Source organism: Lepidochelys kempii, chromosome 1 (genome assembly GCF_965140265.1).
Source record: "Lepidochelys kempii isolate rLepKem1 chromosome 1, rLepKem1.hap2, whole genome shotgun sequence".
Lineage (NCBI taxonomy): Eukaryota > Metazoa > Chordata > Testudines > Cheloniidae > Lepidochelys > Lepidochelys kempii.
Window position 1 is genome coordinate 77,282,086 of NC_133256.1, and position 12,600 is coordinate 77,294,685.

At 40.5% G+C, this 12,600-nt stretch overlaps 1 protein-coding gene across 6 annotated transcripts in view; it reads left to right on the plus strand.

Moving 5' to 3' along the window:
* PIBF1 (progesterone immunomodulatory binding factor 1) overlaps positions 1-12,600 on the plus strand; it is a 171,836-nt gene that overhangs the window by 125,969 nt on the left and 33,267 nt on the right. For 5 of the 6 annotated variants that reach the window (XM_073346575.1, XM_073346585.1, XM_073346613.1 and 2 more), the window contains 2 exons: positions 7,680-7,810; positions 12,368-12,452. The exons of the other annotated variant lie outside the window; for it this stretch is intronic. In XM_073346575.1, the coding sequence (XP_073202676.1) occupies positions 7,680-7,810; positions 12,368-12,452 (216 nt within the window). The remainder of the gene's footprint in view (positions 1-7,679; positions 7,811-12,367; positions 12,453-12,600) is intronic. 6 annotated transcript variants of the gene reach the window in all.

Consider the following 12,600-nt stretch of genomic DNA (forward strand, 5'->3'; position numbering starts at 1 on the left):
GACATGGACACAGATTTCTCTGAAAGCATGGGCCCTGCCAATGCATGCATCATGGTGCTAATGGGGCAGGTTCATGCTGTGGAATGCCGATTCTGGGCTCGGGAAACAAGCACAGACTGGTGGGACCACATAGTGTTGCAGGTCTGGGACGATTCCTGGTGGCTGCGAAACTTTCGCATGCGTAAGGGCATTTTCATGGAACTTGTGACTTGCTTTCCCCTGCCCTGAAGCGCATGAATACCAAGATGAGAGCAGCCCTCACAGTTGAGAAGCGAGTGGCGATAGCCCTGTGGAAGCTTGCAACGCCAGACAGCTACCAGTCAGTTGGGAATCAATTTGGAGTGGGTAAATCTACTGTTGGGGCTGCTGTGATGCAAATAGGCCACGCAATCAAAGATCTGCTGATGTCAAGGGTAGTGACCCTGGGAAATGTGCAGGTCATAGTGGATGGCTTTGCTGCCATGGGATTCCCTAACTGTGGTGGGGCCATAGACGGAACCCATATCCCTATCTTGGCACCGGAGCACCAAGCCGGCGAGTACATAAACCGCAAGGGGTACTTTTCAATAGTGCTGCAAGCTCTGGTGGATCACAAGGGACGTTTCACCAATATCAACGTGGGATGGCCGGGAAAGGTACATGACGCTCGCATCTTCAGGAACTCTGGTCTGTTTCAAAAGCTGCAGGAAGGGACTTTATTCCCAGACCAGAAAATAACTGTTGGGGATGTTGAAATGCCTATAATTATCCTTGGGGACTCAGCCTACCCCTTAATGCCATGGCTCATGAAGCCGTACACAGGCAGCCTGGACAGTAGTCAGGAGCTGTTCAACTACAGGCTGAGCAAGTGCAGAATGGTGGTAGAATGTGCATTTGGACGTTTAAAGGCGCGCTGGCGCAGTTTACTGACTCGCTTAGACCTCAGTGAAACCAATATTCCCACTGTTATTACTGCTTGCTGTGTGCTCCACAATATCTGTGAGAGTAAGGGGGAGACGTTTATGGCGGGGTGGGAGGTTGAGGCAAATCGCCTGGCTGCTGGTTACGCGCAGCCAAACACCAGGGCGGTTAGAAGAGCACAGGAGGGCGCGGTACGCATCAGAGAAGCTTTGAAAACCAGTTTCATGACTGGCCAGGCTACGGTGTGAAAGTTCTCTTTAATGAAACCCCCCTGCCCCTTGGTTCACTCTACTTCCCTGCAAGCTAACCACCTTCCTTTCCTCCCTTTAATCATAGCTTGCAGAGGCAATAAAGTCATTGTTGCTTCACATTCATGCATTCTTTATTCATTCATCACACAAATAGGGGGACGACTACCAAGGTAGCCCAGGAGGGGTGGTGGAGGAGGGAAGGAAAATGCCACACAGCACTTTAAAAGTTTACAACTTTAAAATTTATTGAATGCCAGCCTTCTTTTTTTTGGGCAATCCTCTGTGGCGGAGTGGCTGATTGGCCGGTGGCCCCCCCCACTGCGTTCTTGGGCGTCTGGGTGTGGAGGCGATGGAACTTGGGGAGGAGGGCGGTTGGTTACAGAGGGGCTGCAGTGGCAGTCTGTGCTCCAGCTGCCTTTGCTGCAGCTCAGCCATACACTGGAGCATATTGGTTTGGTCCTCCAGCAGCCTCAGCATTGAATCCTGCCTCCTCTCATCATGCTGCCACCACATTTGAGCTTGAGCCCTGTCTTCAGCCCGCCAGCTCTCCTCCCGGTCATTTTGTGCTTTCCTGCACTCTGACATTATTTGCCTCCACGCATTCGTCTGTGCTCTGTCAGTGTGGGAGGACAGCATGAACTCAGAGAACATTTCATCACGAGTGCGTTTTTTTTTTCTTTCTAATCTTCACTAGCCTCTGGGAAGGAGAAGATCCTGTGATCATTGAAACACATGCAGCTGGTGGAGAAAAAAAAAGCGGTATTTAAAAAGACACATTTTATAAAACAGTGGCTACAGTCTTTCAGAGTAAACCTTGCTGTTAACATTACATACATAGCACATGTGCTTTCATTACAAGGTCGCATTTTGCCTCCCCCCACTGCGTGGCTACCGCCTCAACCCTCCCCCCTCCCCATGGCTAACAGCGGGGAACATTTCTGTTCAGCCGCAGGCAAACAGCCCAGCAGGAACGGGCTCCTCTGAATGTCCCCTGAAGAAAAGCACCCTATTTCAACCGGGAGACCATGAATGATATCTCACTCTCCTGAGGATAACACAGAAAGATAAAGAACGGATGTTGTTTGAATGCCAGCAAACATACACTGCAATGCTTTGTTGTACAATGATTCCTGAGTACATGTTACTGGCCTAGCGTGGTAAAGTGTCCTACTGTGAAGGACGCAATAAGGCTGCCCTCCCCAGAAACTTTTTGCAAAGGCTTTGGGAGTACATCCAGGAGAGCCGCGAATGCCAGGGCAAATTAATCCTTTCACATGCTTGCTTTTAAACCATGTATAGTATTTTAAAAGGTACGCTCACCAGAGGTCCCTTCTCCGCCTGCCGGGTCCAGGAGGCAGCCTTGGGTGGGTTTGGGGGGTACTGGCTCCAGGTCCAGGGTGAAACAGTTCCTGGCTGTCAGGAAAACCGGTTTCTCTGCTTGCTTGCTGTGAGCTATCTACAACCTCCTCCTCATCATCATCATCTTCTTTGTCCCCAAAACCTGCTTCTGTGTTGCCTCCATCTCCATTGAAGGAGTCAAACAACACGGCTGGGGTAGTGGTGGCTGCACCCCCTAAAATGGCATGCAGCTCATCATAGAATCGTCATGTTTGGGGCTCTGACCCAGAGAGGCCGTTCGCCCCTCTGGTTTTCTGGTAGGCTTGCCTCAGCTCCTTAGGTTTCACGTGGCACTGCTTCGGATCCCTGTTATGGCCTCTGTCCTTCATGCCCTGGGAGATTTTGACAAAGGTTTTGGCATTTCAAAAACTGGAACTGGAGCACGGATTCCTCTCCCCGTACAGCGATCAGATCCCGTACCTCCCGTTCAGTCCATGCTGGAGCTTTTTTGCGATTCTGGGACTCTATCATGGTCACCTCTGCTGATGAGCTCTGCATGGTCACCTGCAGCTTGCCACGCTGGCCAAACAGGAAATGAGATTCAAAAGTTCGCAGTTCTTTTCCTGTCTACCTGGCCAGTGTATCTGAGTTGAGAGTGCTGTCCAGAGCGGTCACAATGGAGCACTCTGGGATAGCTCCTGGAGGCCAATACCGTCGACTTGTGTCCACCGTACCCCAAATTCGACCCGGCAAGGTCGATTTAAGCGCTAATCCACTTGTCAGGGGTGGAGTACGGAAATCGATTTTAAGAGCCCTTTAAGTTGAAATAAAGGGCTTCATCGTGTGGACGGGTGCAGGTTTACATCGATTTAACGCTGCTAAATTCGACCAAAAGTCTTAGTGTAGACCAGGGCTGAGAGAGACTGCAGCAGGCTACATTCTAGGATCCCCTCCCTTGCTCTGTTGTGGGGAATGAAGCTGCAATATACAATGTTGCAGAAAATGTGGACAGCATGGCTGGGGACAGGCTCTACTGTAGACAGCCCTGGAGGGCTACCTGTACTGCGTTGGAGACTGCACCAGTCTCCAGAACAGCTCAGAATCAGAAAGCACTAATGTTGCTTTAAAATACTTTTCTCTTATTTCTCCTTAGTCTGTGAGTTTTGTGCTGTGCCTCTAAGAGTATGTCTACACTGTAGCAGGGAGCGTGTTTGGAAAGGTTCTTGTAAAAGATACTTGAAAGATAACCTATAACAAAAAAGGGGAAGTAATTTGATTGTTAGCTGACATGAGACAGTATGAAAAAAAACTATTTTACTTTGTTTAAAACTATATTGTGCTTGTTTAAATCTGTGCTGTGTTTGCATTCCTATTAAGTAATGGTTATAGAGTAAGAACAAAGGCTCATGTCATTTTTACTAAATTAGCAAAAATTGTATCGTCAGAAGAAGATTTTTATATTCAATGTAATGGGTGATATAAAATTGTACTGTTGCACTTGAGTTATGTTTGAATATTATTTTGTTGCATTTTTCAGTTACATCATAATCATTATTAAAGTAGGTGCTCTTTTCTAGCATATGGATGAGTCTAAAAATAAAACCATAACAGTGCTCTTTGCCTTTCAAAGGTGAAGAATGGCAGGCTAATGTAAATGGGTTCAAACAATATATATTTTATCATAATACCATATTCATGAACTTACTTTTATAGGTGACTGACATTTTTTACTTATGTATTTTCGCATATATTAGGAAGCACAGCTACAGCATTTAAAGATAATTGAACGGAAAAACAGTTGGAAACTTGTTTGACTTTGTGGGAGATAAAATGAAAATGTTTATAGCAATAAATGATAGCTTTTAATAGATTTGAGGTTTAACAATGGTAGGTTTAAAATACACAGTAATTCCCTGAAACACTGGCTAACTTAATAAATTACGTAAGTATCTAAAATATCGTCTGAAGTACATAAAAGCTGTTATGCAGTCAAACAAAATCAGATGATATTCTGAATGTGTGCTAATTTTAGTAAACGTGAGAGGAGAGTAGTATGTTATCACAACTTGATTTTAATATTGGGAATTTGATTTAACATTCAGAAACTATGGAGGAGTTTAAAAAAAGTTTATTACACGTCTGTCAAAAACTATAAAAGTTAATACTGTAAACCAAAGAATAGCAGCAAGGATAAACAGTAAACAAGGAAATCACAAGGGATCTGTAAAGGGAAGGACTAATAGGAATACAAGCGAAAGATAAAACAATAGATTAAAGGGCCAAAAATGAGTTAAGATCAAATAATATAGTCTATATCTCAGAAACAGAATACTTTTCACTTGTGTCTGTGGCAGTAAATTAAGACACTTTCCTTAAAATTAATGAGCCAGATCTTGACCCATGATATGGCCCCTTTGTGTTGCTCCTGCAGCATACAGGGTCTACACAGGTGTACTAAATGAGCATTCCCTCTGTGTGTGATACTCTGTCTTCCATAGAGTCAGCTGTGTTGGCTAGGGGATGTGGCAGAAGTTAGAGGGGGCAATGGCCAGTGAGTTCTAACAATCTCCACTTGGCATAATGGTTCCTACACCAGGGCGGGGACTAGAAGGAGTCGGGTAGTGGATTAACTTTAAGGGAGTGGTGGTACTTATGACCTGTGACAATCAGGCTTCTAATTTAGCTGACATAACTTAGCTAATTTATAGATTTAGGTTTCTACCTTTAGACTTAAAAATTTAGGCCTTTCATCTTTCTAACAATATCTTATAATGGGGAATTTGAAGGCTGTACTTGACATGGTACATGTGAAAAAGAATGAAATGAATGTTCTACATTGGAAGCTGATACATAGAAGTTAAAAGAAAGACTAGTTACAAAGAAAAAATGTTGGTAAATGCAATATTTTTACACTTGAAAGAAGTGTGAGAATGCACTTCAGTTAATGTTTGAATACCACTTTGAAAACGTAGAACACAGTATAAATAGCTAAGTGTTATTTTAGCAAATCAGTTTCATAAGATGGCAAAAGGAAAACATACTTGTAAGTGATCACCCTTTAATAAATCCATACTTAGTATCTCTTGCTCCAAGTTATATGTCTTTAGAAATTAATTTAAAATTTACATCCATTTTAAATTAACCTACAAAGGATTTACTTTTTTGTGTTTATTCACAGAAGTGTAATCAGAAATGAAAAGCCACTTAATGGATTCTTTGCACATTTAAGAGATGTTAAGACTTATAGGCCTCTCTGCTCTGTCAAATTTAGAACCTGCAATTTACCACCAGCACAGCTCAAAACCATTGCTATCTCCTGTCATCTGCTCCATTGGTGGATTATGTGTCCCTCATTTGCCAAAGCAAATTGAGACACAGGGGCTTGTCTTAATTAAAATATGTATCATGTCTAAACATGATAGTGGAGAGTTATCTGACAGTACTGGCTATGAATCGCCAGTCAGAGTAGACCAGGGCATGATATGTCCTGTATCATGTTAATGATTCAATTGTCTAGTGAAGGCAAGGCGGTATTATGGGGTAGGAAACCCTGATAACGACAGTATTATTGGAGACTTTTCTAGTTCTGAACTATGAATTATCATGATTTATCATCGAAGTGTAAAGTGGATCTGGTTCTCCATTGCCTTACACTTTGTGCAGTTATTCGTGCTTGTGCAAAGTTGGTGTAAAATGCTAGAAAATCAGAAAGGTAATGTTTTGTACTCTGATTGCATATGTCGAATGACTATCCAAGGTGCAAAGTCAATATAGAGTCATGCCCAATATATCTAGTAGATGCTACCAGGGACTAGCGAAATATTCTAGTCTCACTTTTATAAAGGTATCTCACATGCTGTTTCCTATAGTATTGATTGTAGTGCTTTTCCAAATAGACTATATGAATTAACTTACATTTTATTACTATATTGTGATTATAAATCATGACTATAGGTGAATTATTGCAGTATAATAATGATCCAGTCGTATAACCAGCTATTGGAGCATATTAATTTAAAAACTGACAATTCATGCAAGTATATGGTACAAAAGCTTTATTGTAATGAAATACCTTTAATAAATGATATTGAAAGCCTGCAGATGGGCTTTTCTCCCATCATCTTCTGTTTCAAAAGTCTTAAAATATTTGAATATTGTGGGATTCAGAAATTTAGTGAGTAAATATTTAGAATGAAAGACTGTTCATCAATTATAGTTTCTAATTTAGCATGTTAGTTACAAACGGAAAATCTGTTTGGTGTAATATACACTGCAATTTATTAAACTAAACTAGAAAGATTTACTTTGTGAAACAGGGATTTTGTTTTTATAAAATGTATTAACTATAAAGAAGAAAACCACAAGTTGTAGGTGTTAGCATTTCGTGGACTAACCTGAAATGCAACTATTGGAAAAATACAGTTGAACTGATGTGTGATTCTTGAGTACTTTCCTATGCTAATTTTCCACTTGAGGCACACCTATCACCAACAACTTACTTGGAATTTTTGACTAATTCTGTGTGACATGATTTATTATTTATCTGTATTGAGGTAGCATCTTGAAGCCATAATCAAGAATTATGTCCTTGTGCTAGGTGCTGTACACATGCATTTGATAAAAAGCATTACCCGTCCCAAAAAGTTTGCAATCTTAGAAGATGACAAAAGCCCAACAGATGGATAAAACAAATGGGGAGGGAAGGGAGGAGTCATCAATATAAACAAGATAGCTGAAGTCATGTTTACAGATAAGATCATCCAAAGATAGGGCTTAGAGAAAAGGAAAGGAAAAAAAGACAGAGCCCTTGAGGACCCCACCAAATGAGACTGAATACAAACTATGGAGTCATGAAAGCCGGGGAAGACAAGTGCTCAAGAAGAGGGGTGTGTCAGTGGTGTCAAAGAAAGCCAAGATATTGAGGAAGATGAAGTGGAGAAAAGACTCTGAGACTTGAACGGTAGGAGGCCATTAAAAATTCTGGTGACAACAGTTTCAGTGGAGTATAGAGGTCAGAAATTAGATTCAAATGGATCTAGAATCAAATTAGAGGAGAGGAGCAGTTGTGGATTAAAGGGAATTGGCACCATGGTTTGAGGGGTTTTTATTGTCAGATTATCCGTTTTATATGATCATAATGTGGTGTACTACTTTATAATTTTAAAATAAATACATTTTTTCTTTTGTCAGCTTCACAGAGCCAATTCTTTGTTGAGTCAAGTACAACAGCCATACAAGTACCTCATTGAGTCTGTACAACAGAGAGATTCTCAGATACATTTACAGAAAGAACATATTGCACAACTTCAGAAAGATGTCAGGTAAATACCAAAAAATGTTGTGTATGTCATTTTTATATTTATCTGCATCCCAACTTAGAAAATAATATTACTGTCATAACATTTGAGACTTTGCCACTGCATCATTCTCTAAACCAGTTTTACATACTGCAGTTCTTGCATCCAGGTTTTTCCTGTCTCACAGAGCTGGAGAGAGACAATAGGGAAAGAGTTGGATTTAAAGAGGAGCTTGGAGTTGGGGAGAGATGGTGGGAAGAAAAGGAAGATCATGGGAGCATAGAGGAACAAACCAGACTTCATATGGAATCAGGGAAATAGTTTGGAGCCAGAGAGAGATTATATGATGGAGCTGTCCTTTGAGCTGGGAGAGGTGTAATCTGAGGCATAAATAGAAGACAAGTCCCAGAGTTCATTTCTGAAGCAAAGTTAAAATTTTAACTATCCAGTAGTTATATAGTAACTACTTAAGAGATGCATACATTCACACCACTGTGAAACAACCACTGTCAATAAAAGTCTTCCCCTTCAGACTATACAGCACTGGGAATGCAGAACTGGGACTTGGCTATAGTGGCAGCATACCTCTTTAGATGACAGGGAATGAATATGTATCCACACGTGGATGGTTGTTTGATTTGGAGGAATCTCTGGAAAGAAAGTACAGTTGAGTGGAATGCATGTGTATAACCACTTGAAGAGGAACCATCTGTTTCAAACGCTAGATATGCAGATAAACTGGATAGAAAACCACCCCAGATGTCCCCAATGAAAGGTGATATCCCACAGCTTTCATTGGGGATATCTCTGATTCAATAGAAGTCAATATTTTCCTTCCAGAGGAAAGCGTTTTTTTGACGTTTTCCCAAGCTCCTCTTGAAACAGAAACCTCAAAAGTTAATGCACTTTTTTGACAAACCTCATCACCTCTTTCACGCATGTGACATTTTATGCGCAAATGTAGATGAAACCATTAAAAACTGGGTGTGACTTCATACACAGCATGAATGCATTTTTGACTCTTGTTCTGAAAGTTCAAAAGTCTCTCAAGTGGTGGATATAAAAGGGCAATTTGCTTAAGGGAGTCTTTTTCAATCTGCATCTCTATCACCAATAGTTATCATAGATGCCTCCAATCTTGGTTGAGGAGCTCATTTCTGATATTCCTTGACTGAAGACTAAATAAATGTGTTAAAACTTAATTCATTGGCTGATGGGTGTTTGTGGGGTCCCAGTTGTAGGGATTTGGGACCTAAGGTAATTGTCCTCAACCAGATTAGAAAGAAACCACTAGCAGTGATGAAAGTTTGGCCATGTGAGCCCAAGATTTAGAGCCTTTTCCAGCTGGGATGCAGAAATGATTGGCATGTTGGATGCTGTGATTTGGAGTGCCAAGTCAGCACTTTTGTTAATGATAATGAAGAAAGATAAGCTCCTTCCCAAAATTGACCTTGGAAGGCTTCCTGCTCTCTGATATTTTTTGGTAGTTACTATTATGCACGTTAATAAAGTTGTCTCTGATAGCTCCACTTTTCCACTAATTTAATTTGTGTGTATCTTATCTGCTATATTTGCAGTAGTGTACATTTTTTCCCCTTTACTCCAACAATGGATGAACACCAAGAAAAAAGCTGTTCTAAATCTGGAAATTGGCACTTTCTGACAATTCTGTATTCACAGTACTGACTGAAGACTGAGGTCTGGTCTACACTAGAGTTAGGTCAACATAACCATAAGGCAATTTACGTCAACGTAACTATGTAAGCGTCTACACTAGAATGGTGCTCCCACCGACGTAAGTCATAGAATCATCGAAGATTAGGGTTGGAAGAGACTTCAGGAGGTCATCTAGTCCAACCCCCTACTCAAAGCAGGACCAACCCCAACTAAATCATCCCAGCCAGGGCTTTGTCAAGCCGGGCCTTAAAAACCTCCAAGGATGGAGACTGCATCACCTCCCTAGGTAACCCATTCCAGTATCTACCTTTTTCCAATCGTCCGGGACTACACTAGTCGCCCACCACATCAACCTAATAACTCCATCTCTTCAAAAGGTGTAACACTTAGGTCGATGTAGTTAGGGAAATATATTACTTACATCACGTGTTGGCTGTCAGCCTTGCACAGGGCTCACAACGCAGAGTCCCCCTGCCGGGACTGACAGCCTGGAGCCCTGCTGCCACCTCCCAGTTAGGGATTGGGCAGGAGTGGAGGGACAGCCTGAGCCTGGCTCCTTCCCGGTGCGGGATTGAGGATCGGGGTCAGGGGAGCCTGAGCCCAGCTGCCTCCTGGTGAGAGATGGGGAACGGGATTTAATTGCTGCAGTGTTTGTAGGTTGACCTAACTTATGTGAACTTAATTTTGTAGACAAACCTTGAGTTAACAAAACAAAATCAAACAGCACAGTTTCATCTTTAAATTTGCTCATAAGCAAAAATTAGAACACTGCTATAGCTTCACTTTATGGAGCAATCATGGTTTGTTGATTCAGAAGGGAAAGAAGCAGTATAACTGGAATATATTTAATTCAGCGGATGAAACTGAACTTCAGACATGAGCTTCTGACTAATAATTAACAGTGAAGTATACTCTTGCACAATATACTGTAAAGGTATACAAGGAACTTCATATTATGGTTTCTTTAAGTTTGTGAGTCATGCACAAGAACTCCAACTCTAAAATGTTGGTTTCTGCTGTTTATAAAATACATAAGTCCAAGAAAAACTAAAGTATCACTGAGTAACAAGATATGCATATAGAAAGAACACTGAGTTCAGCAGCTTCAGTATGTGTTAAAAATGACAGAGGATAAAAGTACTGCTTAAATTAAAAATGTATAATTAAAATAGTTTAAAATATAGTGAGACTTTGAAAACATAGCTTAAGCAGTATGAATCAAGTTGCAGGACACTTCCTGGGAAAGTAATGACTGCCTGGAAGGAGCTGGTGGCCCTAAAGCGCAATCAAGGGCTATTTACTTGAACAGGTTGTTAATTCCCAGGAAGTACCCAAATCCAAAATCGATGTTGCTGTTCTAAAATGGAAAAAGTCATAGGTATATGGCCATTTTTAAAAAATGTATGATGCAGTTGATTGATCATTTCTATAAAATTTATATCCTGAACATTAAACATTTGGTGTGCTTGCATCATATCTAAATATTCCATTCAGTTTATAATGTGTTTCCTTCTTAGACTGTTTCTGCGTTCATAATCTGTTTTTACTGCTATATGACTAATCATTTTACTGTGGTATTGATTTCAAGTTTAACCTGTTGTGAAGATTATTTGGTTTGGTCATGTGATGCTCACATCAGTCCCCTTTTTCTGAATTATTGGGACTATGGAAACAAAATTGGGCAAGAACATATACAAATCTTATGGGTCTGTCAATCTGGCATTTATTCCTGGAGTCTGACGCTAAAGCTGAATATGGAAATACATTTAATTAAACTGGAAAAGAACATAAGAATGGCCATACTGAGTCAGACCAAAGGTCCATCCAGCCCAGTATCCTCTCTACCGACAGTGGCCAATGCCAGGTGCCCCAGAGGGAGTGAACCTAACAGGTAATGATCGAGTGATCTCTCTCCTGCCATCCATCTCCACCCTCTGACAAACAGAGGCAAGGACCACCATTCCTTTACCCATCTTGGCTAATAGCTATTAATAGACTTAACTGCCATTAATTTATCCAGTTCTCTTTTAAACCCTGTTATAGTAGCCTTCACAACCTCCTCCAGAGTAGCTGCCTAGAATCAGAATTTGTAGAGAAAAATTGTTTTACAAGTTAATACAATGATGTAAGCTAACAAAAGGAAGCACAATTAAAGTTAAGCATGACACTGGGTCTTTAATACATCCCATTGTTTCAAAGTTATATGCTTGTTCAAGATAAACCTGAGATTATGGATGCTACCATAGTACTAAATAATATGTGGCAAAAATAATTTTTTTACTACTTCTGCAGAGACCACAAAGCTAAGAGGGTGCAAGTTGGACTCTCATGCATCATCAACAGAATTTATAAAAATCCAATTACATGGCCATCAGTTACACCAGCGCAAATCCAGTGGAGGCAAAAATTACACAGCAGAGTTTGAGGATATAACATGGTTTGCCAAACCTTTACTACTGGTGATGATGCATAAGAATGAGAGAACACCTCAGGTTCAGGTTCGAGGGCTAGAAGTAAACAAATCTATTTTTGCTTGTAAAATTGAGATAAATTTATCTAGAAGTTACTGACACAATAAAAATAGAATTCTGTGATGCCAGTTCTAAAGAGAAGAATCACACTTTAAATCAAATCAGGGTTGTTTTGTTTTTTTACTGTGGTGTTGTATGTAAATGAATCAATGATCTTCAATTCTGTTATTTGATTAAAGCAAGCATTCACATATACCCGTCTTTTCAGATGCATTAACAACCTACAATTTTTGAATAAAGGATTATTTTATACAATTGCTTGAGCACATTCATTGTTGCCAGTATTTAGCTTTAAAAATGCATGTTTCAACCAGACAAGATTAGAAGAGATTATCTGTTGCTAGTACTGTATTTCTTATCCTCTTTCTACCAGCCTTTTAAATAAAGAAAAGACAGCTTTGCTCCGTGTCAAGAATCAAATGGGAGCAGATTTGGAAAGACTTCTAAATCATCGTGAGGTAATCTTCCTATTTTAGCATAACTTTAGCATGGATGTTTTTCTGCAGTTAAAACTTGGGAAAGTAATATTTTATATTCTATAGATTTTAGAAATCTATAGGCAGTGTGTCAGCTGCGCACTTAGAAAAGGGAGTTCTGGTTTCTACT